This window comes from Poeciliopsis prolifica, unplaced genomic scaffold (assembly GCF_027474105.1).
Source record: "Poeciliopsis prolifica strain line A6 unplaced genomic scaffold, Auburn_PproV2 SCAFFOLD065, whole genome shotgun sequence".
In the NCBI taxonomy this organism is placed as follows: Eukaryota; Metazoa; Chordata; class Actinopteri; order Cyprinodontiformes; family Poeciliidae; genus Poeciliopsis; species Poeciliopsis prolifica.
In genome coordinates this window covers 946241-971032 of record NW_026562440.1, presented here as the reverse complement: position 1 = coordinate 971032, position 24792 = coordinate 946241, and the positions used below count along the sequence as shown (strand labels likewise).

At 37.0% G+C, this 24792-nt stretch overlaps 2 protein-coding genes across 6 annotated transcripts in view; both read right to left on the bottom strand.

Annotated features, from left to right (window-relative positions):
• The window catches only part of ppp1r13bb (protein phosphatase 1, regulatory subunit 13Bb), a 29170-nt gene extending 9234 nt beyond the window's left edge, over positions 1 to 19936 (bottom strand). For 2 of the 5 annotated variants that reach the window (XM_055019998.1, XM_055020001.1), the window contains exons 1-10: positions 19588 to 19936; positions 19207 to 19358; positions 12631 to 12778; positions 11817 to 11936; positions 10590 to 10660; positions 5612 to 5713; positions 2944 to 3118; positions 2508 to 2707; positions 2261 to 2425; positions 1494 to 1686 (exon numbers count right to left, since the gene is read on the bottom strand). In XM_055019998.1, coding sequence (XP_054875973.1) covers positions 1494 to 1686; positions 2261 to 2425; positions 2508 to 2707; positions 2944 to 3118; positions 5612 to 5713; positions 10590 to 10660; positions 11817 to 11936; positions 12631 to 12778; positions 19207 to 19215 — 1183 coding nt within the window. In that variant the 5' untranslated portion in view covers positions 19216 to 19358; positions 19588 to 19936. Of the gene's footprint in view, positions 1 to 970; positions 1100 to 1493; positions 1687 to 2260; positions 2426 to 2507; positions 2708 to 2943; positions 3119 to 5611; positions 5714 to 10589; positions 10661 to 11816; positions 11937 to 12630; positions 12779 to 19206; positions 19359 to 19587 lie in introns of all 5 variants that reach the window. The other 3 variants (XM_055019996.1, XM_055019997.1, XM_055020000.1) reach the window with 3 other exon arrangements.
• Positions 19937 to 21028: 1092 nt separating this feature from the next.
• LOC129351201 (adenosine 5'-monophosphoramidase HINT3-like) lies at positions 21029 to 23608 on the bottom strand. The gene is made up of 5 exons (XM_055020065.1): positions 23499 to 23608; positions 22718 to 22835; positions 22557 to 22626; positions 21966 to 22092; positions 21029 to 21810 (listed from the first exon to the last, which is right to left on the bottom strand). The coding sequence occupies exons 1-5, from the start codon at positions 23580 to 23582 to the stop codon at positions 21733 to 21735; spliced, it is 477 nt and encodes a 158-aa protein (XP_054876040.1). The 5' UTR covers positions 23583 to 23608; the 3' UTR covers positions 21029 to 21732.
• Between the last annotated feature and the right edge of the window lie 1184 nt (positions 23609 to 24792).

Sequence of the window (24792 nt, the reverse complement as noted above, 5' to 3'; positions counted from 1 at the left end):
ATGAGGCATTGAACTCTTCGAACCTTCTCAAAACTGTAAATAACAGGCACAGGATCAGCAGTGCTTTGATCACAGTCTCTCTAATAACTGCAAACATGCATTTTCAAATTAATTTAACGTTATGTTTAACTGTTATGATGTAGCATATGAATAAAATGTACAGAGTTGTACAAAAGTATTAATACCCCTTAGAGTTCTTTATTTTGTCACATTACAACATCAAACTACAGTGCATATGTCAATTTAAGAAAAGACCAACACACAGCAGTACGTAACTGTGACATTCAAGAAAAGGACAGACTTTGACCATTTAAAATCAGAAAAAAAAACAACAAAAAAAAAACAAGACTGTTTGCATCAATACTTTGTTGAAAAAAAATTGTCATTATGGCTATAAGCTTGCAATATTGCAACAAAAAAATATGCTTCAATCATAGCTCTGGTGATATGTTAAGTTGAGCCTCTGCTTCAGTCTACTGTATTTTGCAGACTATAAAATGGCTGTCTTGTAGTTTTGCCCTAGCTTTACATTCTCCCACCTGGGTGGTGGCTCTCTGCAGCTCCTCCAGAGTTACCATTAGGCTCTTGGCTGCTTCGCTGATTATTGTTGTTCATCACAGTTATGTGCTGCTTTTTGTTGGTCTATCAGACAAAATCCTAATAAACTTTATAAAAGTTTGTGGTTGTATTACAAAGTTTGTAACATTGTAATAATGTAAAGGGGCATAAATACTGAACTCAGGCATTGTACTGCATTGCTGGTCTGCAAATATTGGAGCAACTCATCATAACGCAATCACTTTACTATAAAAACAGAAATTAGTTTCTGAAGATTTCAAGGATTCCAAATAACTGTCTTTTTTCTAATCAGGAGTAAAATACTGAATGCATACTGAGGATCCTGTGCTACAATCAAGAGAAAAGGTTCAGTCGTTGCCCCTCCTTTGCATATGCAGCTCTGAGCACTCACGGGACGTGCCGTCAGAGCCACTGGAGGCTCCGGGGCCCGGGTGTGACTCTGGAAAGGACGGGGGTACCGGGTCCACAACGATGTCTAAATCAGACACTTTCCAAGGACCGGGAGGCTTTCGCACACCGTCTGCCCAAAAGCCCAACCCCCAATCGAAACAGAGACATTACATGGACATGACAGAATCGACACGAGGAGAGACCAGGACAGACAAAGAGAGTTCACACGACACAGGAAGATAGTGAAGGTTAGAGAGGAGGGAAACAGAAGTTACAGAGGTCAAGTCAAAGCTAAGATCTAACAGTTCAGATTGGGAAGATTCATGCAGGAAATGTTCAATGTGAAGAAGAGAAAAAGCTGGTTTGTCCAAAGTGCATGCCGAATTCCTGATATCCTAACAGTAAATTTATTTTTTTAAGTCACTGTTTTAGTTAGGAATTTTGCCTCTGATATCAGGTGAAATAATATCTTGTACAGTTTTTTTTTTAATGGAAATATTGTTATTCAATAAAGTTCATCCCACCTGATTTAGGACGACCCTGGTTGGCTTGGTTATTCACACCTAGTGTTTGAGGCTTGAGAGGATCAGGCGGTAGGGTGTAGCCCCCATCCTGTCGGCTTGGTACTGGAACCTGGATGTAGGGCCCAACAGCAGCAACCCGACCCAGAGTACCGGGGGCCGGTTGAGGGGAGGGAGGCCCGTTGGCTCTATTGAGCTGTAAGGAGAGCGTCGGACACATTTCAGACGTTATGATGGAGAACTATGGATACTTTCAGAGTATTTGAGGAAAGCTGCAGAACTGATGTTTCATTTTGTATTTGACTATAGAGATTTTTAACTCCCAGCTATCAGTTTAAATGACCAACTTTTAAAACTTGAGAAAAATATCCACTTAAAAAATACATTTTAATGTGTAAATCTCTTGAACAACATCAGCCCTTCTCAAAACTACCAAACATTCAAGAAATTTGAGAATTTAAACTTTTGACTTCAAATGTCAGTCTGACTGCTTGATGACACTTTTTATTAACATGACTTAATTTTCCAATCATATGCTTGGAGACAGTTCTTAAAATGTTTATATTTTTTAAGAGAGTGAGTTTTTTTTTTGTAGTCTAGAGTAATGTGCTGCACTATAAGTGTCTTTGCAAAGCTGGGAGGGTTTAAGAGATTCTTGTAAAGGAGAAAAAGAAAAGACAGCAGCAGAAATGGACAAAAATATCCATGATGAGGCCTGAAGGGTAAAGAGACAAAAACTCAAGCGATGGATTGAGTGTTCCTAGTCTTACAGGGAGATTTTCTTTATGACGTGCCTCAGCTTTTTTCTTGTAGAGGCGTTCCCGCAGCTCGCTGATCCGCTTGTCCATGAGCGTCACTTCCATGTTGCGTTTGTTCAGAAGCTCCTTCTGCTGCTGCAGTTTGCTGTTCTGCTCCTGGTTCAGCTTGTTCCGAATCTGAGGAGCATAAACGCCTTCATCACTGCAGCCTGAAGCAAAATAAACGTCTTGTAAGCAGTGAGAACATGCAGAGCACTACCTGAAGTTCTTGGTAAAGCTTTCTGAGCTCTAAGGCCGCTGCGCCGGTCACTTGGCCACCCAGGCCGGTCTGTATGCCATTGAGCTTTCCTCTTCGCAGGTCCTCCAACTGCAGGCTGAGCTGCTCCACCCTCAGCACGGCCGCCTGCAACTCAGCCTGCTTCTCTTGAAACAAACTGGTGACTTGTTCGATCTCTGCCGCTGGACGTCAAAACAAAAACCCAACAAAATCAAACATAAATGCTATTTATGTTTATGCTAATAGTCATGAGAAGGAAAAAAAATGCTTTCTGGAAAGCATACAAATACATTTTTCTATAGTTAATTTTTTTTTTATCAAAATCATTGCAATAACTTATTTATGTAGAATTACTACCAGGATATGGACTTAAAAAGCTAGAAGAAAAAATCAGAGTACACTTGGTAATTTTACATACACAAGTTGCCGTTGATGACCTTGCTGTAGTCCACCTGGCCTCTCATGGCTCGAATCTTTTTGAGCTTCGCTTCCTGGCTCTCCACACGCTCCTTGAGCCTCTGCAGCTTCTCACTCTCAGACACAGTTTGCTGCTGCCGCCTCTCCTGTTGCTTTAGGTAACGCAAACGTTGCTCCTGAAAAATAAATAATTATATATTTTTTTTATCTGTAATATTAAAAATGAAACAGAGATAATTATTTTACCAGGAAGCAAAAAAATGTGGAGGCTTTATTTTTTTGTAAACTGTCCAATATCAGAAGGACAAAACATTGACCTCTGCTCCAACAAAACAAATTACTCTTGCAGGCAAATAAAACACACAAGATACTATCTAACACAGGACGAGGAAGACACACTTTTAAAGGCTGAATAGGTCTAGAGTGTGTATTAAACAAGACACTTCATTGTGTCAGGAGGGCTGAGGAAAGGGTCAGATGACTTCATCTCTATCCAAGTGAGAATTGCTCCAGTTAGGGTCCTAAAATAAGAACCGACAAGCCCGAATTTCCAAATGACTGCAGGGCTTCATGTGAGGCCCACTTTTCACACATCACAACAAAAGGCAATACACTGTTATGTTATTTTGGGGTCTACAGTGGCCTTTATCCTGCATGACTGATCAGCAAAACCACAAACATGCAAGTCAGGGTAAGACTGCGTCTGGTTCTGTTTCTCCCATTACAGAGACTGAGGAGAACATCTCAGTGACTCAAACACAACAGACGGAGCCAAATATAATCACAATCTAGGCCTGTCACAATAACAAATTTTGCTGGACGATAAATTGTCCCAGCAGTTGTTGTGATAAAAGATAATGTGGTTACATCACATGTTTAAGTAATATAACGGTAACGGCAAAAGTAATAATGCAAGAACACAATCTCAAATATCAATAAAGTTTAAATTCTGATAAACATGTAACACTGTAACTGGAAAAAAATGTAAATATCCAAAATGAATAAAACAACAGATAAACTGAATATTTACTACATTGTCCCTCAAATAAGGGCTAGTTGAGACCAAAACACCAAACTGAAGACTTTTTTTCATCCAGTATGTGGTAGAAAGAGAGTGTGAATGAAAATTATTGAGTTTGTTTTAATTTATCATGCAATTAATTGATTTATTGACTATTGTGACAGGCCTATTAACAACATCAACAGCCATAAAGAGGCTTTCATGGCTTAACATTTACGCTTGAAATACCTTAATGAATTTTATGTTTCTAAATGTGTTTAAAGTTTCTTTGCCAAAAGTCACACTATAATCCATCCAACTGGTTATGTAACAGCTTGGTCCCCGTTTAAGGTCAAGAGAGAATCTTTGCATGACACAAACATATAAGCAGTTCACTGGATTTCTGTGTCCTGAAGTTAACCGAACCGAATGCACGAGAGTAGCTATCAGCTGGCTTTCCAACAATCAGAGAGATCCATCATCTAAGCATTATAGATCAGCTCAAAGAATGAATAATCTGCATCATATTGAAATGTTTGGATAATCCTCAAATTGATTAAAAACATAAAAGAAGCTGGGTGGCTCAGTTTGTGAACCGTACACTAAGAATACAGGTCTGGGTTCAATTCCTTGTCTCAGGCCATTTGCTGCACAGCTTAATGATTGATTGATGAGGTCCAAGAATTGAAGGCCTCCTTGCCATCACACTCATATTGAGCTCTTTACTCAGATTTTTTGTAAGATCCAATTCAGGACTCTGAACCAGGCCACTCCAAAATAGCTAGCAGTATTTCTTCCAGTCAGAAGAAACATATTGGTGAAACTAAAAGATTACTTTAAACCTAAATATGACAAAGTGTCAATGATTTTGGGTTTTTTATTTTATTTTTTTCCAACAGTACTTTATGCAACCGCTAAAAATTATACAAATCCTCAAGCATTGTGATGGAGCTTCTTTACTTGCAAGTTTCCTATTGCAAGTATTTTATATTTAATACTCAAGCATTAAATATTAAACAATTAAGACTGAGAATCTCATACTTAGTCATCAGCCCATGCTTTTCCCTGAAACAACTGTCTTCATCTACCCATTAGGTCAAATGAAAAAAAAAAACAGAAAAATTTCTTGTGCTTTCATTATGCAATTGCAGTTTTTAAGAAAAACTGCAGCTGTTGAGCACAAAAACACTAATATAGATTTTTTAAAAAAAAAATACTGTCAAGAAAAGTTACACTGATAGGTCTTTTCCTTGTAAGATGTTTTCACATGGAATGACTCTTGTTTGAGGTTTAAGTGGAAAAAACAAAATATCTTTGTAAAAAAACATTGTATAGGTCTGGTTTACAAAACTAAATTCTACTCCTCTTTTTCTTTTTTATAAAATAAGTAAAACAGTTTCAGCTAGATGAACATTTTATTTTTTATCCTTATTTTTCTTTCTCTGCAAAAGTTATACATTTATACTCTTTATGCTGAGAGTTCCAGAAAACCAAATTAAATTCCTTGTTAGTGCAGTTTGGGCCATTAAGTGGGTGTTAACGTAATATTGGACAAATTCAATTTAGAGGAGACATGAAATGCAAACAATGTGACTTCATCTTGCCACCCCAAAAAAGATACAGTAAACAGAAACTTGCTCTGAAAAATAGATTGAAAAAAAGGTTTTACCTTTGCAACAAGCATCTGCTGCTGAGCCTCGATCTGTTGCTGCTGCCGGGTGGCCATCTCCTGCAGCTCTGACAGCGTGAGCTCCACACGCTGATTCCCCACCTACAAAACACACACACATTGGTCAAGACACTAAAATCTAAACATAGTCATCCCAATGTTGACACACACTGAGTTGTTACAAAAAGTGCTGATATACACACAGCACAGAGGACGGCTAAAGATTTCCAGTCAGGTGAAGAGAACTGATGGGTCTAATTGTGTAGAACCACCCTGCTTTCTTATAAACGCAAATGTCTGTTGAGCAAATATAAATAAATAAAGCAAAAATAGGCTTAAGTATTAGAGCTTAAATTTCCATTACTAAGAGCTGCCGGATTCAGAAAAGTTCATGACCGGAGATTTTGCTTCTTCCCTGGAGCTTTGATGAGTAGGATGCTTTACTTTAGCGGATACCCGGCTTTTCATTCAGCCAGGACATCAAGGTTTAACAGCTCGGAGCAAAAAGCTGGAAGAGCTGAAAGCTGCCACTGAGATATAGTGTGACGTGGTGGTGTGTCCCAAAGTCACCACTCAGGTGAATGTCCCATAAGTCTGCACATCAACGACAAATGTATAAAAAAAAAAAAAATTTTAAAAAGGCACTAAGTGCAGAATAATACATGTTGCGTCCAAGTTATATAAGCAAAGCTCATTATATAAGTTAATAAAAAAAAGTGCCAGAGTAAAATACAAACTGACAAGTTACACAAAATATTATATTTGTATAAATATTAAAGAGATATCCGACTCAATTTGGCACAACAAAGTATCTCTTCAAACATTATATGTAATAAAAACTCAGTGAGACGATGAGGACAATGTGCCAATTAGTGTCAAGAGCTTAATAACAGTTCATATGACAGAGAGGGCATCACAATTACACAGCAGAGCTTCAACCAGTCAAATACACCACAGTAAGTCTCCAGGAAACATTTCTCACAGTAAAAGGAAACTCTGTCCACAACTCCACCACATAAGACGTTGACCTTCATATCGTTTCCTCAATACTGTTCACAGCTGAGAGTTTGACACAAGTACAGATTATGCTTTCTAAATAATAGGAGTGGGGTGAATGCTTGCAGTGGTTTCAGATGGAAAAATGGCTTTTAATTTTGAGTTGGCAATTTGTTTTTCTGTTCAGTAAATTTTACCAGGTCATAATAAACAACACTGGTCACTGTAGAATAAATTACTGAAAGAAAGGTACTGTATCCAAGTTAAGTTATTTTTAGTACTATTGAGGTTTAAAAACTTTACTAGGAAACACTCAGACTGAAGTAATGATACCAATGGCAACTGTTACTAAACGTTAATATCAGTTTGAAATGTCAAATCCAAATGATCTTGTCTTCATTTTAAAATAAGAATGAGGCGTGACTTTATGTCTCCGTATAACAAAACACAGCTCACAGTAGTGAAAAACATACTTTGAACATCCAATTCTCGTACATAATAAACAATATGCAGGTTAAAGCTTTAGAAAAGATGAAAATCAGAAACAAAACTTCACCTGAAAAATGGTTCACTGTTGATATGAGGTAGCAGTTATGTTTTGATGGTTGTAAATAGAGGAGTACAAATTGTGTTTCAATATTTATTTTAACAATTTTTTGCTCAAAAGTGACAACCATTGGATGAAAACAAAATTTGGTTTTGAAAATGTAACCATCAAGATAGCTCTGGGCAGCTATAGGATAGTTAGAATATCCAATATCTAGCTTGGATATTTCAGATTTCAGAATATTGAGAGAAGCCAAACATGCAGGGAAAACCTTCCAACCAGCAGGCTGGAATCTACAGACATTTTGTTCTGAGGTCAACATCGTAAACACTGCTTATAATCTACTAAATCACCACCTTGTGATACATTTTATAGGCTGCCAATTGGTAGGATTTTTTATAGTCGTTTCAACTACTGGAGAAATTCCCCTCTTCTTTGTTTATGCACCTCAGTGCGGTTCACAGACCTCCTCCAAATTTAGCGTCTCTTATCTCAGAACAGGCAGCATTCCTGACAAAAAGGGATCGGAGGAGAAACTACATAATAACGGTTCACATGTTGCTGAGTTTACAGGAGAAACAGGAGTTTACACTGACAAACTTCTGCTAAACTTCACAATTGTAAAAAATAAAAAAATCTTTAAAACTTCATAATAAATAAAGCCAATATAGACTGGAGATTATATGTCAGTTGCAGTTATATTTTAACATCAACTAAATTACCTTTTTTTGGGACTTTTTTTTGTATGTTTCTGGTTTCTAATGCATATTTACAAAATTGTGAACGAAAAAAAAAACAATTGATTGGGCCCTAAATAACATGTAGGATGTGCAATGCAACTACAACCCACTCCAATAAAACATTTACAACATCCATGTACAACTATCTGTAGAAGCTGCTGAAATATTAATAATGGTAGCTTTCACCACCACATCCATCCCAGTCCTCCTCTTTTTTATCTACAGAAAACAATACTAAAATGATACCTGAACGCTTTCAAAACAAGGCAGATGTTTATTATGCCTTCACTTCTGTTTTCCTCCAAACCAAACCTCTGAACAACATCCAAAGATGCAGCTGCCTTTGAGTGAAGAAGCATTCTCAGTGAACTAAAGCTTCTCTAACCTGCCTTCCTGACATGCTTGAAACTCTCCCAGACTTTGTCTTCGGCTCGGATGTACAGAGAAAGCAGATGGTGCCAGACATGTGAAGGTGACCTCCTTTTAATGTGGAATACTAGCACAGAAAGAGTTCAGTTTGCTGCTAAAGAGATTAGCAAGAGGATTACTGAGAAAGTATTTGTATTATAGAAGCTAAAATAGCTAGATGGGTGTGGACTTACTTGATTAATGGAGATTAATGCGACTCATCTTATCAGAATAAAACACTGCTTCTTTTCCAGAGCGATTTTCTTTTCTACGTTTCAAATTCTCTGTAATATTGTGCAGGGAAGCAGCAACATTGAACTCAGACATGCCCCATGCCACTGCATTGTCGCCAGCACAACTCAGCCAGTTTGTCCCAACGTGGCATCTATCAAAGCATTCACATGAATGGCTGTCTAGAAGAGAAAAAAGGAAGGATGCAAAGGAAGCTACTCTCAAACTCACTCAAGCAAATCTGCATCAATAACAATTCATCCGAGGAAGAAATTCGAATCGCATGCAAACCTTCTGATTGTGCTGCCAAAACAAACTCTTGAATAAAATCATGTATTTATACCAGAACCCACAAAATAAACCAATTCAAAACCACCTTATGTCTCAAAAGGTGTTTATTTTACTTTTTATTTGATCTGTCAAGATAGTTAACCATCTCTTAAGCTTCTTCGAGGACAAGATTTGTAAGAGATAAATTGCAGTCTATATTTATTCCTTTCATACAAGTCTGTTGTAAACAGCAGCCTCCCTCAGTGAACAGACATTATCCACAGAGCAGCAGCCGGTGGAAATGCCGAAGAAAGCCAAAGAAATTGTCCTATTTGTGACAATTAGATCATCCAGAAGGCAGTGTGGTAAAGTCCTGTGAATCTGACACATAGGAGAAACTGACATAGATGAGTTCTGACAGCCAGGAAGCTTCTGAGAGACATCCAGGGAGTTCCTGTTCTTCAGAGTTCATTTCATCCACTGGTTTGTGCTATGATTGATGTATGATGTTGGTAGTGTGTCTTAAAGTGACAGAGACTTTTGAGAAGCGGAATCAAGATAAAATGCTCATTTCTACTCTCTGGGCCTCAGCATTTTTACACCAAGTCTTGAAATTGCAAAGAAATGTATGTGTGCTTATCTCAGTCGTGCTAGAACATGACCAGGTTAGGCTTTCGAATATGAGTTATTATGTTCTTTGGAACAATTATATCATCTAGAAGGAAGTGTGGTAAAGTCTTGTGAATCTGAAACATGGGAAAAACTGACATAGATGAGCTGTGAGAGTCGGGACGCTCCTTTTAATGACTGTAAATTATTCTTTTACATCAGTAAACCAAAGTTTATCAGACCTCTTTTTTAAATCCATTTATCTATCTTACACACACTTTACGAACACAAATAATGTTGAAAGTCCCAACTGACCTAAAAGTGGAAAAGCTTGGTCTATTTAAACGTGAGTCAGGCTGAGTCTATTTATAGTGTATGTAAATATCTGATTTGAACTCGGTATTTATTTGCATGCAGACTATGAAAGCATCCAACTTACTGTGCAAAATATGACATCAAAGCATTGGTTGAATATGCGATTGTGTACACATTAGTGTATATTGCATTTCAATATACTGTGCAGTTCTACTGAAAACACTGGGTAACCAAGAGTAATTATTTTTTACTGCAAAGAGAGTTGCAGATTACAAATCTCTCTAAAATAATGACAAAACACAAGGAAATGGTGTGCCATCGAAATACTTTTCATTCATATTGATAATATTTTCATCCTGTAAAGAAAGAATAGTACAAATGGTGCCGCTACAAGCTCCTCTTGAATCAAATAAGCTGTCTTTAAAAAAAAAAGAAAATGAACAAACAACAAAACTCCAAACCTCTCATCTCACTAGATACACTGGCTTCTTGTCTTAACCCTAAAGGTACAATTAGTTACATTTCCTTGACCGCAACACTTAGATGCAAAATCTGGGACAGATGGTCGGGCAGAAAGAGGATGTCATGCCAGAGGGAGCTCTTAACGGGAATCATTCACATCTCCAAGTGGATACATCCTGAGAGTCCAAAGGACATGACAGCACGATCATACATCCACAATTATTTTTCCTTTTACTCCCAAGATAGAAGGTAGAAATAACAGTCTGTGAAAACATTCTTCAGACTGAACTGTTATCAAAAACACTCTGGAAATGTAGGTATGTTTATGAGCTATATATAATTAACAGTACATAATAATAGGTGACTAAAGAGACAGTAAATTATAAGCTTTACTTCTCACCCCATTCTCATTGTGCTTCTCTCCAACGTTGCCACTTCTGCGACCAGTTTGATCCTGAGACTGCTGACTCCCTGCAAAACAAACGGGAAATAGCAATCGTCACTAACCAAGAAAAGAAACGTACAAAAACACAAACAAGTGTGCAGATAGGTGCAGACAAAACAGCAGCTTTGAAAGATAATTAACAATGAGTGGAACAGACTGACTAACTGAGAAAAGTTCAATGGAAAAAATGGATATGGGTAAACTTTTGCATGAGAGAAAAAAAGGTTTTAAAAAAAGTAAGATTCAAACTAAGGTGGAAAAAAAATTCCTGTACTCTTTAAAAACTTCTTCATTTTCTGTTTTTTTCCTGTCAACGCCATGTTTTTGCGAACTGTTCATTGTATTTTTTTACGATGCACAATATATCTGCATCACTTTACATCTAGCAACCTACAAAATTATAATTTATACACAGAATTTATGACAGGCTTGTTTACTTAATGTGTCAACTTATTAAATACACAATTACATTTTTAAAACTGACTATCAAAAATTAAAGAAAATCACAAATGAATTATACTTTTGCAATAGTAGCTCCACCCACTCACTGATGGGTAAGGCTAGTTGACAACACAGGACGAAATACTAAGACAAAATACAATTAAATACTTTTAAACACGTCATGAACAATATATATTTTGCATGCATCATTTAATTATGTATTTAATTAAATTAAACTAAATAAAAACAATTATTGCAATTGCATTAATTTTATGTTCGCACAAACAAAAATTCAATAATGACAAGCTTTTGGCTTAATGTGTGTACCTAATGAGCTTTTAAAACTAAAATATTTTGTGGTGATCTTGGACAGATGGGATTTAAATATAGGATTATTTCTGGTTTATTTGGCAATCCTTAAAACACGTGCAGCTGAAAAACATATGTGAAAACTGGTCCAATCTACCCCAAGTAAACTCTCATCGTTTAAATGATTGGAGACTGGCTTGAAGGAAAACACACCCAAGGACATTTTGGTTGTCAAACATTTTCTAACAAAAGTGAAAGAAAACAAAACTGTCCCTGTCGGGGCTATTTTGAGTTTTATCAGCATTCAGGCTTTGACGTGCAACATCACAAAACGACAAAATCTGTAAAGCAGACCCAGAGTGTCAAACTTATAATGACAGCAGTGTCAGTCATAAAGAGCCAACTTGGAGTCGGGATTTTCCCTATACACACCTTGGTCACTGCTCTCAGTGGGTGAATCTTCATGGCGGAGAAAGAACTTGACTTCTTGTTTTCGAGGCCCCCACTTCTGCAGATGTTCATACATCATGTGCTCAAATGGAATCGCTCTTTCTGCAGAAAAAAAAATTTATTGAAAGCAGGAAGATGTTAATTAGCTGGGCTTTAATCTGCCCGCAAATAACAAGGTTGTAGAAGGATATTTGTGGATATCTCCAAGAGTTTTAAGTATTTTGGATGTCAATGTGACAGCTCAGTGTTTGCAAAAACAAAAGAGTGGAATGAAACATGCAAAAAAAAAAGAAAACCCAAAAAACAAAAAAACACCAGAAAGACTTTAGAGGGGGGAGTGATGGATTATTAAATGTCAGCTGAATCTTATTGCATAACTTGGGTTTAATGCCACCCTTTGTTTGGATGTAGAAGAAAACAAGGGGCTCTGATCAAAAACTGCTGGCTCCAGTGTTTCAAGATAGTATGAAGGCTGTAGATTATCTGAATGGAGGGAAGTTGTGACAATCCTACGAATTGTAACCTGAACTTGAAGCCCATTATCTTATGCTGTAATAATATCTTCCTCCATGTTGCGTCTTTTTTGCTCAAGTAACTCATGCATAACTCAGCTTAACACCTTCTTTAGATTGAGTATGCTTCTGGAATAAGACAACAAAAATGAAATTCCTGTGCATAAAAGAAAAGTCTCAAACTCAGCAGGAATGGACTTCATTACATTATTTTTATGCACTATTTGAAGACGGTTTAGATTAAGGCAGATCTATGTACTCCCATTCTTCCACGCGGATCTCACCGTTGCCTCTCCAGACCTCAGCCAGGTGGCAGCCGCTCTCGCCAGGCTCTTTGCAGAACTCGACGACATCGCGGCATGTCGTCTCGGGTGTGATGGGGACCTCGGCCGCAGTCTGCTCCCCATCGCTGAGGTACACCGTCAATATCATCTGAAAGACACACGGAAGGGATAAATGACCCGGAGAACAAAATTTAGAAAACATAAATAGATAACGAAGGAAATAAACAAAGAGTCCATTGCTGTCTAAAGGTGTGGTTGAAGGTTGGGGCTTTAAACACTCAGTGATGTACAAAGCCCTCTGTGCTGATGCTGCGTTATGTTGCAGACCATCCGTGACTGATAGGTTGAGCTGCTGATATGCACGTGACTGTGCCTGCCACTTTTCCGTTTACATAGATTAAGGCTCAATACTGTGGTGAACATGCAGTTTAGGCTGGAAGGGAATGCAGAATAATGTCTCTATTTGCATTTGTGAATATAATTTACAACAAAGTTCTTAAAAAAAGGGGTTTGGGGGTCTTTTAGAAGATAGTGACGCAATGTTTATTTATCTTTGCAACCTCAATGTTACAAGTATATAATCGAAAACAGGACAAAAAACAAGCATATAAACTGGTCGTCCTACCTTGGTAGGTGAGATGACAATGTATCTATATAGCAAATGATACTTAAAAATTAAATATGTAGAAAAACAAAACAACAAAAACAACAGACTAATACTGTATAATAGGCTTAAGAGTTCAAATAAAAACTGCTAAAATGTGCCACAAAAATCTGACTGGTTTAAATATAACATCTCAATAAATTAATAAAGCCAATAAATCTGAAGAATATGATGAATCCCAGGCTCCACATTACCTGCAAAATTCACTATTGCTTATTTATTGCCTGTGTGCTTCTGTCAGTCTTGACCAGGGTCTTAATCTCAATGGGGAATTCCTGGTAAAATAAAGGTTACATACGTCCATGACGCCAGACACTCAGGTCACTGACAGGCTATCTCAGACTTCCATAACAGCACCACAAACACTTCTCACTATGCCTTCATCACTGCAAGCCAAGCCGAAGGAGCCATCCTTGAGCTGAGCATTAAGAAATAGACTAAATCAAGTCCGCATCATTTTTCAAAACCATAACCAAAGGAGATATTTAAGTCTGCAAAAGACCAACAAGGCAGATTAAGGGTAGGAGTTGGCAATACATGATCAAGGTAACGACTGGAGACACAATTGGTCCTAACATGACAAATATAAACTTTCTCAATCTTTGGGCACATATACTTGTTTTTCTTGCTGTCGTAGTGAGAACACACCACAGGTTGGCTTCATGTTACTGGTAAGGTTTGAAGGATTGAAGATATACCTTTCTGTTAAATGTAACAAGTCTCACATAAAATACATCTAGAGCAATGCCTTGAACAAACTCAGTGTTTACATTAAAAATAAAGTAATTCACATTTATATTTGTAAAAAGGGTTCCAGTGTCCGGTTACAGCTCTGCAGCACCGTCATATATAATTTACAGTCCAGTCACCGAGCTACCTTTTAAACTGTAACTCCAGGAGATTTTCTGAGACAAATGACTCAGAATTTCAATGATGCAGACATCTGATTCATTGACATTTTCAGAAGCAGGCTAAATTAACCAGCATGATCACTTGTTCTTTGAAGCCTGACTAATGCGACCAAAAGCCCAAAGGTTCTACTGCACGTGCAAATATTTTAGTTCGGCTTTCCTTTACAAGTATGACAAAAAATAAATGCAAAAAAAAAAAAAAAAAAAAAACATCTATTTTGATGCTGCTTCCAACTGTGCCGACATAACCTATTACTGATAAGTTAAGGGTGATGACACCCTCCTGGCAAAACCATTTTCAGGTGACACCAATATTGGGAAAAAGAATGAACCTATGCATCTACTAGTGAAAAATTCATCCTCATTTTCAGGGAGAATTGAGCACATTCCTCCTTGTTTACATGTTTTAAAATATGTGGCTTTGATGCAATTTTTTTAGGGTAATAAGCCAACAATTAATAATGCAATTCTGATTGTCTACCTCCAAACCAATCTACAATTATTCAGGCTTATCAGAAAAACAAGTTGCAATTTTAAACTTAAATCATCCACGAATAAGAATAAAAAGCATGACAGAAAAAAAAAAAATCTGCATAGGGATAACAGCAGCTCAGAAAACAGGAACTCCAGTGATCCTGGTGAAGGACCACTGGAGAAATACCAACCGCCCTCACTAAGTTGCGTCTGCCCATACTCTTGTTTCTCTTCACTGCCCTCCGTTTCCTCTTGATCTTCTTTTTTGGCAGCGGCTGGTGTTCCTTTGCCCAAATAGGGCTCTCCTTGGAGAGGCTAACAAGGCCACGCAGCATTATATTCACAAACCTCTTCATCATGGCACTGCTGCTGCTTTTGCAGTCGTGGGACTTAATCGTTATGCCATCGCGAGCAGACCTCTAAAGCCGACAGCGGTGCGTGCATCGGAAAAATGCTGCAGAGGAGACTTGGGAGGGAAAAAAAAAACACGAGCTGGATGTACAGTTCAGGGAGGGAGGGATAGATGGACAGACGGGGGGGAGAGTGAGCAAGAGTATAACTAACAGTAAGAGAAAGAGAATGAAAAAGAGGGAGAGAGGGCAGAGGAGGATAACGAAAAGACTTTCTGACAGAAGATTGTGGCTGGGATGTGGTGCTGGCTACTGTGGCGTCATGGGGAAAAAACAAAAAAAGGACGGGATCGGTCTTTTCATGGCCATATACGTAAAGCAGAATTTTATAATAAGAATGTAAGCAAGAAACATTCTGAAACCTGGTCATTAATCAAAGACCTCAACAGAATTGTAAATTAAAACCATTTTCCACAGCCTCAAGTGAAAGAATGACATAGAATCTTACTGAAAAGCTATACCTTTAGTTGATCTAATCATGATTCAGAATGATGTTCACTGGGTTCAAAGATAAAAAAAAAAAAACACGTATCAACATGAACAGTATAATCCAGCAAATGATAAAGGCCAAGTCAACCAATTCTCACTACCATATTCACCTAATGAACATAGTTTCTCTCTGTAACCTTTATGAATCTGTTTACTCACGCTGTAGTTGTGGATTTTGATAACTTATGGAAATAAACATTCACAAAATACTTAAATTTATGGCATAAAACTGAGGGTTTTTTATGCTGAACTCTTTTTTTCCCTGATTGCAATTCTAAACCCCTTTTGGGGCTATTAAATGATCAAATATGACAAATAATAACCTTCAGTCAAACAAAAATAAGTCTTAGTGAAACTCATAACCACAGTTGCTTACAGAAGCCTTTCTTAAAATAAAAAAAATAAAAAATACTTTCAGTAAATATTAATATGTTCTGCCCAGAATAGACGGGGAGGCAATAACCTTTATGAACCCAACAACAGAGCCTCTGTCACAACTCTCATTGTTTCATCAATTGGTAGTCAGGGCGGGTACAAACTGATGCATGGTCAGTACGAAATGTCCCATGGCAGACAGCTCCCTTGGTTTGTTTGGTACAATATGATCAAGATTGCAAAAACTCAAGAAAAATGGTGTAAGGACAAAACAACCAATCACTGTTTGAAAGAAAAAAAAAAAAGAAAAAAACATAACAAATGTCTTAGACATAATTCCTGGTTTGATGAGTCAAAAACTCATTTTCTCGCTCAAATCTTATCCTGCACTTACTCACAGTAAAGTTAAGGGTGACAGTAAATAACTGCTTCATAAAAACCAGTTTCAAAATAAAACTTTCCTAAAGCAAGATAAAACAGTGACAAACAGTCAATACCATCTGAGCTTTATCACAATTATTCACTAAGTATATTTGCCAACTGCTTCAATGTTTTTCCCCTCTACCTCAAATAAAAGTGAAAAAAAACCCCATAAAATATTATTTTAGAACTTGAATGATGCCAAAGAAAAGGTCCTGCTTTGAATGAAAGGCATGTACTGCAATGTAGCCAAATAATGAGGCAGAGGAATGAGGTTCTATTGTGTCAACATTGGTTATTATGACTCCATTGAGAATAAGAAACTTGTGGGAAAGAGAAATATTCAGGGCTCAGTCAGTGGAGCATGAGGCAATAGTAAACAGCAGGAGTGTCTACATGGCTGCATGCTGACCAAGCTTCATAGCTGTGGTTGTTTGCAAAGAATTAAATGCACACACATTTAAACTGAAAAGATTCGACTTCCTTCTTTGGATGACTTGTGACCATTTCTTTGTGACTTGTTGCTACATATCATTGAATCAAAAGGTCTTAACAAGCTCATGAGTAAACATCAATAAACCGCTGTGCTTTGATGCAAGGGCTTTTTGAATCTGGATGTCATAATTCTCTGTATTTAAACACAGACATTACTGAGAAAGAGCCTCAGTATGAACGAAAAAAGAAACACATGCAACATAAACCTGAATAAACATTTTCTTTTTTTATTTTGCTTAGACGTAAACAACATGGCAAAATGATCTTTCCACATTGTATAAGCAGAATTAAGGCTTGCTTTAGCTGATTAGGAAATTGTTCCTGAGCATTTATGCAGGTTTGTTTGTTAATATGCAGCTAGTCTTAATGTTTCACATTTAGAATATGAAGCAGATTGTCAAGGTCTTCAAAAAAAATAAAAGAAAAGCCTCAGCTTACAGACAAAAAGGTGTCAAAGTCCAACAACGTCTTATCCGCCCTTCATAAGGGACCGATTCAGAGTTCAGAGTGAAGGCTGACTAATGTCCATTAGGACAAAACTTTGAAAGCATAATACATAATAATGTATTTTATTCAAGCAGTAAAACAGAAACAGGCATCTGAAACAACTGAAAGTTGCTAAATAAATCAATAACTGACTATCAATCTACTTTACAGTTTGATAAAAAGAATTTATAATCACAACCCTCCATATTCGACTACGAATATTTTACTTTTTTATGACAAGCACTTTCAGCATGGTGGCTCGCCTGGTGCTGCTTTTAAAGCAACTAATCTACAAAAGTGAGAATGAAAAAAACAATGTTTACTTTTTTCTCTAAATCAAGCTTTGCTCAGTTTCACAGTGTGAGATTAATGCCTCTTGACCCCCCCCCCCCCCCCCCCCCCCCCCCCCCCCCCCCGACATCAGAGTGTTAGTTGACGCAGTCGCACAGACCTAGATCTACTGAGGTCTCATTGGCTGGCCGAGTCACACGAGAGAACCGAGTCCCTTTCTGCTGGACTAACTCTTTGACTCCGTCGATATCTGGTTGGTGCCACAGGATGCAAATGTTAGCCGAGGCTGTGGCTGCATTTGGACCAGAGGTCACCACTGAAACAAATGTATTGTCAACTTTGTACAGTTGAAGCTTTAAAAGGCTCACTGTGTGTTTCCTGCAACTCTTAGATAACAAACCAAATACAAATCTATCGTGACATTATGGATTCTGCATTTGTTTGCAGAATCCATAAAGTTGTGACAGAAGGTCATTTGTATTTGATGAATTTTCCACAAAATTCGTCACTGCTTTCTCTGCACTGACAGACAACAACAAAGCCTTAGTACTAGAGTTGCAATTCAGATATTATATTCTACACCACACAGAACAATAAAACCAGGTCAACACAGGGCACAGAAAAATATAACAAGCATAAAATAAACACTCCTTATGCACAAGTGCCTTTTTTTGTTTAAATAAGTTTTTGTATAAAGTGGAAAGGAGCCAATAGTAATAGAGGTGATAAATGTTTCTTTATTAGGTAAAGAAACATTTATTAAAGAAACATTTTATATGACATTTCTCAAAATGTATGAAAAAGTGAATGCTGAGTTAAATAATATAAAACAGTAATAAAAAGTAATCAGATATTGCTAGTTTTACCTGAATAAGGTTCTATTAAACAATCAACATTACAATAAAAAACATTATAAGATGTCTTTAATGTATTTCATATTATAATTTGACAGAAAATTGTGCAAAACATACTGTATTTTCTCTATTAGATTTCAAAATGGCATTTATTAAATGTCAAATGGCAATACCTTTACACAAATACAAAATATGGCATAGTTTATAATCAAAACGCCGAAGCATTCTATTTTAATAAACCCACTTTTGGATTAGCCATTAAAATAGTTTTGGTTTTTATTCCACAGTTGTGTTTTAGGTTGATGTAAAGTGCAAAATGTCTTAATTTGAGAAATTAACAATAAATTGCATTTCATTGTAAATATTCTACAGTAACAAACTTGGCCTTTTGGCTGAACTCCAAGTCAATTAAAAATATTTTTTTCAGGTAAATAAAAGCATAACATATTAAACGGATTTTGTAGGACTCTAAATCGACTTTTTATTGGTGATATTTTAAGAAATTTGATAAAATAGTAATTTGAGTCAGAATACATTTTTATGCAAAATCAGACAGGAATGAACCCAAAATCTAAATCTTTTAAATGCCATCAATTTTGTCATTTAAATAAGCCTTTGGAAACATTTCACCTACCGAGTGAAAGCACATAGGATTTCTGTAAAATTAAGCACACAAATCAACATTAGTAAAAGGCGATCGTACTCACCGGCATCATACTGGCGGCTCTGGTAAAACCAAACCAGCGTCCACGGACGAGCGTGTCTTCAACAGCACCAATGCAGAGTCAACCGAGACCCACCTTGCGAGAAATGGGCTCGGATAACTCCTCAGTGACAACCAACAAGGCCTCAGAACTCTCTGTGAACCAAAAACAGTAGAAATGCCTTGAATATCCTGAACACAAACATTGTACAGTAGTAGGCGCGTTGAAGCCGAAATAAGTTCCCAGTGTCATGCGGCGCAGTGATTTAAATGGTCCAGGCGTGGCTCTGTAATGTGTGGCTACAAACAAGCCGATGGTTAGCGCGGTTGCATTAAAAACAACGTTAAAAAACATAAAACATATCAAACTACTGCGATGACTCACCAATGTCAGAGACGACTCATTGTTTTATCAAATAAATCCTTGCTACGTCGTCGTTAAAGGCACGCAGATAACCCAGGCAGCTGTCAGCGAGCCAGCTAGCGATAGCTGCTAATCTTGTTTCGGAGAAGGCTAAAGGACGGTACGCCAGCGAGTCTCTCTGCGGCCGCTGGTCCAGTAGCTTGCATAGACGACACGGGCCGTGAACGGAGCCCGTCTCAAATTAAAAGAAACAAACCCCAGTCAGTCGAGGTTACGTTACTTCTTTATGAACGCAACCATCGTTAGCTGGCTAGCGATGCTAGCTGTCGAAAATACAGATAGCTGGAATCCAGTTGTTGACGATGGGAGGGGCGGGACTTCACCACAGCAGCGACGCTTTCACGTTAACGTAGAATGTTAAGAATGCAACGTCAGCACCAGCCATGACAGGCAGAAGGAATTATTGATATAAATCCTAATCTCATAATGATAAAGTATCTAAAAACCCCCCAGGTGTACTTAAATCAAAGAAAGCACCAACTTTTTTCATCTAAATGATGGCATTTCGCCTTTATGTCACATTTGTTTTTGTAACATAACTCTTACTAAGTCCACTGGGCTACCCACACACATGAATATGCTGTGATTAAAGTCATCTTGTCCTAGCTCTGCCTAAGGACCTATTGTCCTGCTGGAAGGTCAACATGATTTTTTTTTGCCGATTTGCTGCGTTGTTTTTGTCCCAAGATGTTCAAGTTGCCCTATCTGACAACAACGCATTCTTCCGCATTGTTTTGGAAGATATGAAAGAAAATGATTGTCTTTCAACCCTACTTCATATAGAAGTTCTTGCAATATCTCTCTTCCCTTTTTATCTTCTCATCAATGAACATCCTATTTTTGCAGTCTTCTTCCTCATTTTCCACATTTATAAATGGTCCTGACACACTTACAGTACACAATCAGGTTATTGCAGCATTTGCATATGTATTCATTTGTTTTGCTCTAACATGTTGGCTTATATTTAGTTTGTTTGTAGGATGTATGTCACAATAAATGTGGAAAAAAGTGTTAAAATGTTTTGTCTCAATCATCATGAGGTACGTAAACTTCATTATGTCCATTACAAATTGTCATAAAGCAAGAAGTCAAAAGCACACTGACAAAGTAAAAAAAAATACATCAAGCGGATGAGTTTGATTTCAGCACTTAAATTGGAACATAAGTTGGCTCATATGCTATACATCTTTAAAGAAACACAACAGACACAAAATTTCAACCCATGACTCCAAATGATGTGAACAAAAACTATTTTGAGGTCAAACAAATATTGAGAATTTCTATCCTATAAACAATTGTTTTATCGCTTTATAAACTTAAATGGACATTTATAACTTTAAAATAAATCCAAGAATAAATACAGGATTTTTTTTTTCAATCACAATCTTTTTAATTTCACTGATAAAAATCACATTTTAAAAGATGCATGCATCTTTTTTAAATATCAAGACCATTTTTCAAACAAGTGAAAAATCACCTTTTAATGATTATATTAGTCATCTAACAGTTCATTTGGTATTAATTATAAATAACTATAAAATAACAAATCACTTTACATAGATTTCAGTAAACAATACAATCTAAAATTGATCATTAAAGGCCACAGTTTGGCTTATCGTCTCCTTAACATGTAAACGTGACTAAAAATAAAGATAAAATGATTAAAAATAATAAATAAATAAATGTGTTGGTTGTACACTGGTGCAGTTGGTAGAATAGTTTGCATGTTCTCTCTGTAAATGCGTGGGTTCTCCCCGGGGCACTTTGGATTCTCCTTAAGTGTGAGCGTCCGCGTGCACGGTTGTTTGTCCTGTTTGTCTCTGTGTTGCCCTGTGATAGACCGACAATTTGTCCGGAGTGTATCCCACTGGAGAGAGACACCAGCCCCCCTTGCAACATCTGTGCTACATAATGGATGGATGAACAATAAATGTTCAAAACAGCACACTGTAATTGAGCTTTTCTGTCTTAACAGCCAGTGCTTGTTAAAAGTCTCTTTCCAGGCTGAGTTTTTTCTTTTTTTTTTTTTTAAACACAGCTGCACGATCATTAGAGGTTCCTTAAGCTACGGCATTTTGCCTTTTGGGTAAATGTTGGATTCAAAACCTAAAATCCAAAATATTGTCTAAAACGTGCAAAGGCAAGTGGAGACACTGTCTTTAAACGCTCCCTTAGAGACTTTTCCTGGAGAAAGAGTAGAGAAAGGACACGCCGTTATATCTGATTCATGTTACAGCTGATTCGTGTAGTGTTTTTTTTTTCTTTAAGTGAAGAAAACATTACAAAAGTGTAAAAAAAAAAAAAAAAAATTAGGAAGAAAATTGGTTAGCCAATCTCACATCAATAAAACGGTCAGTTCCTGGGGTGAACTTGTACTTCATTAAAGTTGAGATCTGGCTGGCTGGGGCGAGCACATGGAGGTGAAGGTGTTCCACTGAGATGAAGGGAGGCTGATGGAACCCCAACCTGAAGAACAAACACACATCCATGTCAAGCTCAGTACTTTCTTGACGTTTCCAAAGTTTTTAGGCTGTTTAAAGTGATGTCATGGTTAAATGAATTGCCTCGCTATGGCCATTTTGTCCTTAGAATGACCAACTGTAGATCATTTTTGGCTGTCTGTCAGTTTATTTTCTCCTTAATTCCATAAATTGCTCTACTGTCACAAACTGTGCAACCATTTCCACCTCTCTCCTTGTCTACATTTTCTGGTCACCCTACATGTTGTCTTTAACATGTTTTTTTTTATTTATTTATATTGTTTTGTTTTATAAGCTTGACCCATTTTACATTGCAAACATCTTATATTTATATTTTAATACCCTCATGTAAAACTTTAGAAAAAAAACCCCAAAAAACAGAAGAAAGGCCAGAGGAAGTTTCCTGGCCGCAAATGAGAAATAAACACACTTTTTAGATTTCTCACCCACCTTACATTCTCCATATCAGTGGTCCCCTGGTCCAGGAGCACTTCTTTCCCAAATTTGGCCATCCTTTCAACTGTTGAACACATGGTTTGTTATTGCTGGCCACTATGAGAAGCAGATATAAAAATACAATAGAACTAGTGTAAGGAGAGCATGTCACTGACCAAGGTCAATGTGGCTTCTGTTCAGTGATTTGCAGCTGACAATGTGGTTTCTAGGAATAACCAGGTAGTGCTGAGGAGCAGCAGGATCAATGTCTCTGAAGCAAACAAACTCTTCATCCTGCAGAAGAGACAAATTATTTCCTGATGCCTTGAATAAGATGTTGATCTGGGTTCTTTTAACTTCCTGGATGATTCAGAGCCGTGTAGTTGAGTTTTTTAAAAAAAATGGATTTAGAGAGTGTCACTTCTGAAATAGTTCACCATTCCTTCCTGCTTTCTCCATTTGAGGGTAATGAAACGTATGGAAGCATTTAACTGCCAAAAACTTGGAAATAAATTCTGGAATTATATTTTCTTCAAGCGACAAAAACCTTTGCTCTTTGAGATCTGTCAATACATCGGAGAAGTTCGATTAACTTTTTAAATTTTTTTTTACTTTGAAATATTCCAAACACATAAATAATACCCACTTACTCACCCAAAAGATAACTCGCATTCAGACGTAATATCCATTTAAAAATTCTGAAATTTATAAATCAATTCAAATTCAAAAATACTTTATTGATTCCAAAGGGAAGTTAAATATTGTTGTAACTCATATTAATTCAAATTCTTCAAAGATTTATTGTAGATAGAACAATAACAATCCTGGACGGGATTATATTTATTATTACTTGTCACGTTCTGTGACAACGGAGTTTCAAATCATAAATCTGACCCTCTGACCTAAAAGTTTCAGATTTATGACCTGTCCTCTTTAAACACAACAAAAACTCCTTACCTGCTTAAGAATAGTGGTTTCTTCGTCTTTATTTTGCGCAAAATTGCAGAAAATACACGATTCATTAGAAGTCTTTCTTTCCATCTTCCTTCCCGGTGTTCGAGTTACCTTTCAACATACAGTATTTGTTTTTGTTCCGCATTACATATCTACCAAAGATCGTCAATTTTTGCGAGGGGACATCACTAGACAGTTTTCCTAAAAGGTAAATGGCGATGAAATTAGTTTAAAATAATTTAGAAAGACCTTAAGAGTAAAACAAAAGTACAATTTACTTAACACATTCAATCTGTCAATCTCTTTAATCCCCCGAAAACCTTCGAACATTCTTTTAAAGCTAAACGGAGATGAAAACTGTTTGTAATCTACAGAGCGATGCATCTTTTCTGAAAACGATCTTTGTTGAGATTACGTTCTACAGCACGTGTCAAACTAAAATCCAGGGGTCAAATTGGCCCACTACTATTGATGGAAATAAGACTTTCAAGAGAACAGTTATATATTTAAATTTTATCAATTAAATCAAAACAGTTTTTATCTGTGAAGCTGAGTGGAAGAGCATGGCTTCATGATGACCACCAGAGGGAGATGTGTGTAGATGAGCCCTTAGCTTTGCCGGTTAGAGAAAGGGATGAAAAAAGTTAGACCGGAAGTAGCTTTGTGCTGTTTGCTATGGTAGGCTAACGTGCCTAACGATTTTCTACTGTCCTAAAAAAGGCGATTTTCATGAAAAACTGTGGACCTCGTTCAGATTCCACGAGGAACTGGGGGGCTTGTTCTGTCTTGACATATTGTGAGTTTCTGTTAAATGTTATCTGGTTATAGTTAAATAATAACCTGTTGTTATTTTATTTAATGTACGTTTATTTACCTCACCATACTGCCGGTTAGAGTGAATGTCCAGTTGCCACTAGCAATTCTGAGTTGTAAGCAGAGTTTACTGAGTATTTTAAGATGTTGTATGACACTGAGTTGACCATATTGTAAGAAGTCTGTGTGATTTTATTTATTTTCCTTTTATATAGAAGCGTGCCTGCTTCAGTTGTTTATGCACTCAATTTTAAACTTGTACAGTATTTTAAGCATAACTTTGCTTAAAAAGAGGGATTTATTTGATTTTGCTATCCAAGTAGTTGTCACTTTAAAATTAACAAAAATTCACCATTGTAAAATTCCAAATTCCTTTAACACTACTCTAACTTTATTGGAGTATTTGAGAAATAAAACCCCATTTAGAACTTTGTGTCTGGTTCCCTCATTCTACCAGGCTACATCTGGATGCTGCCAAATTACA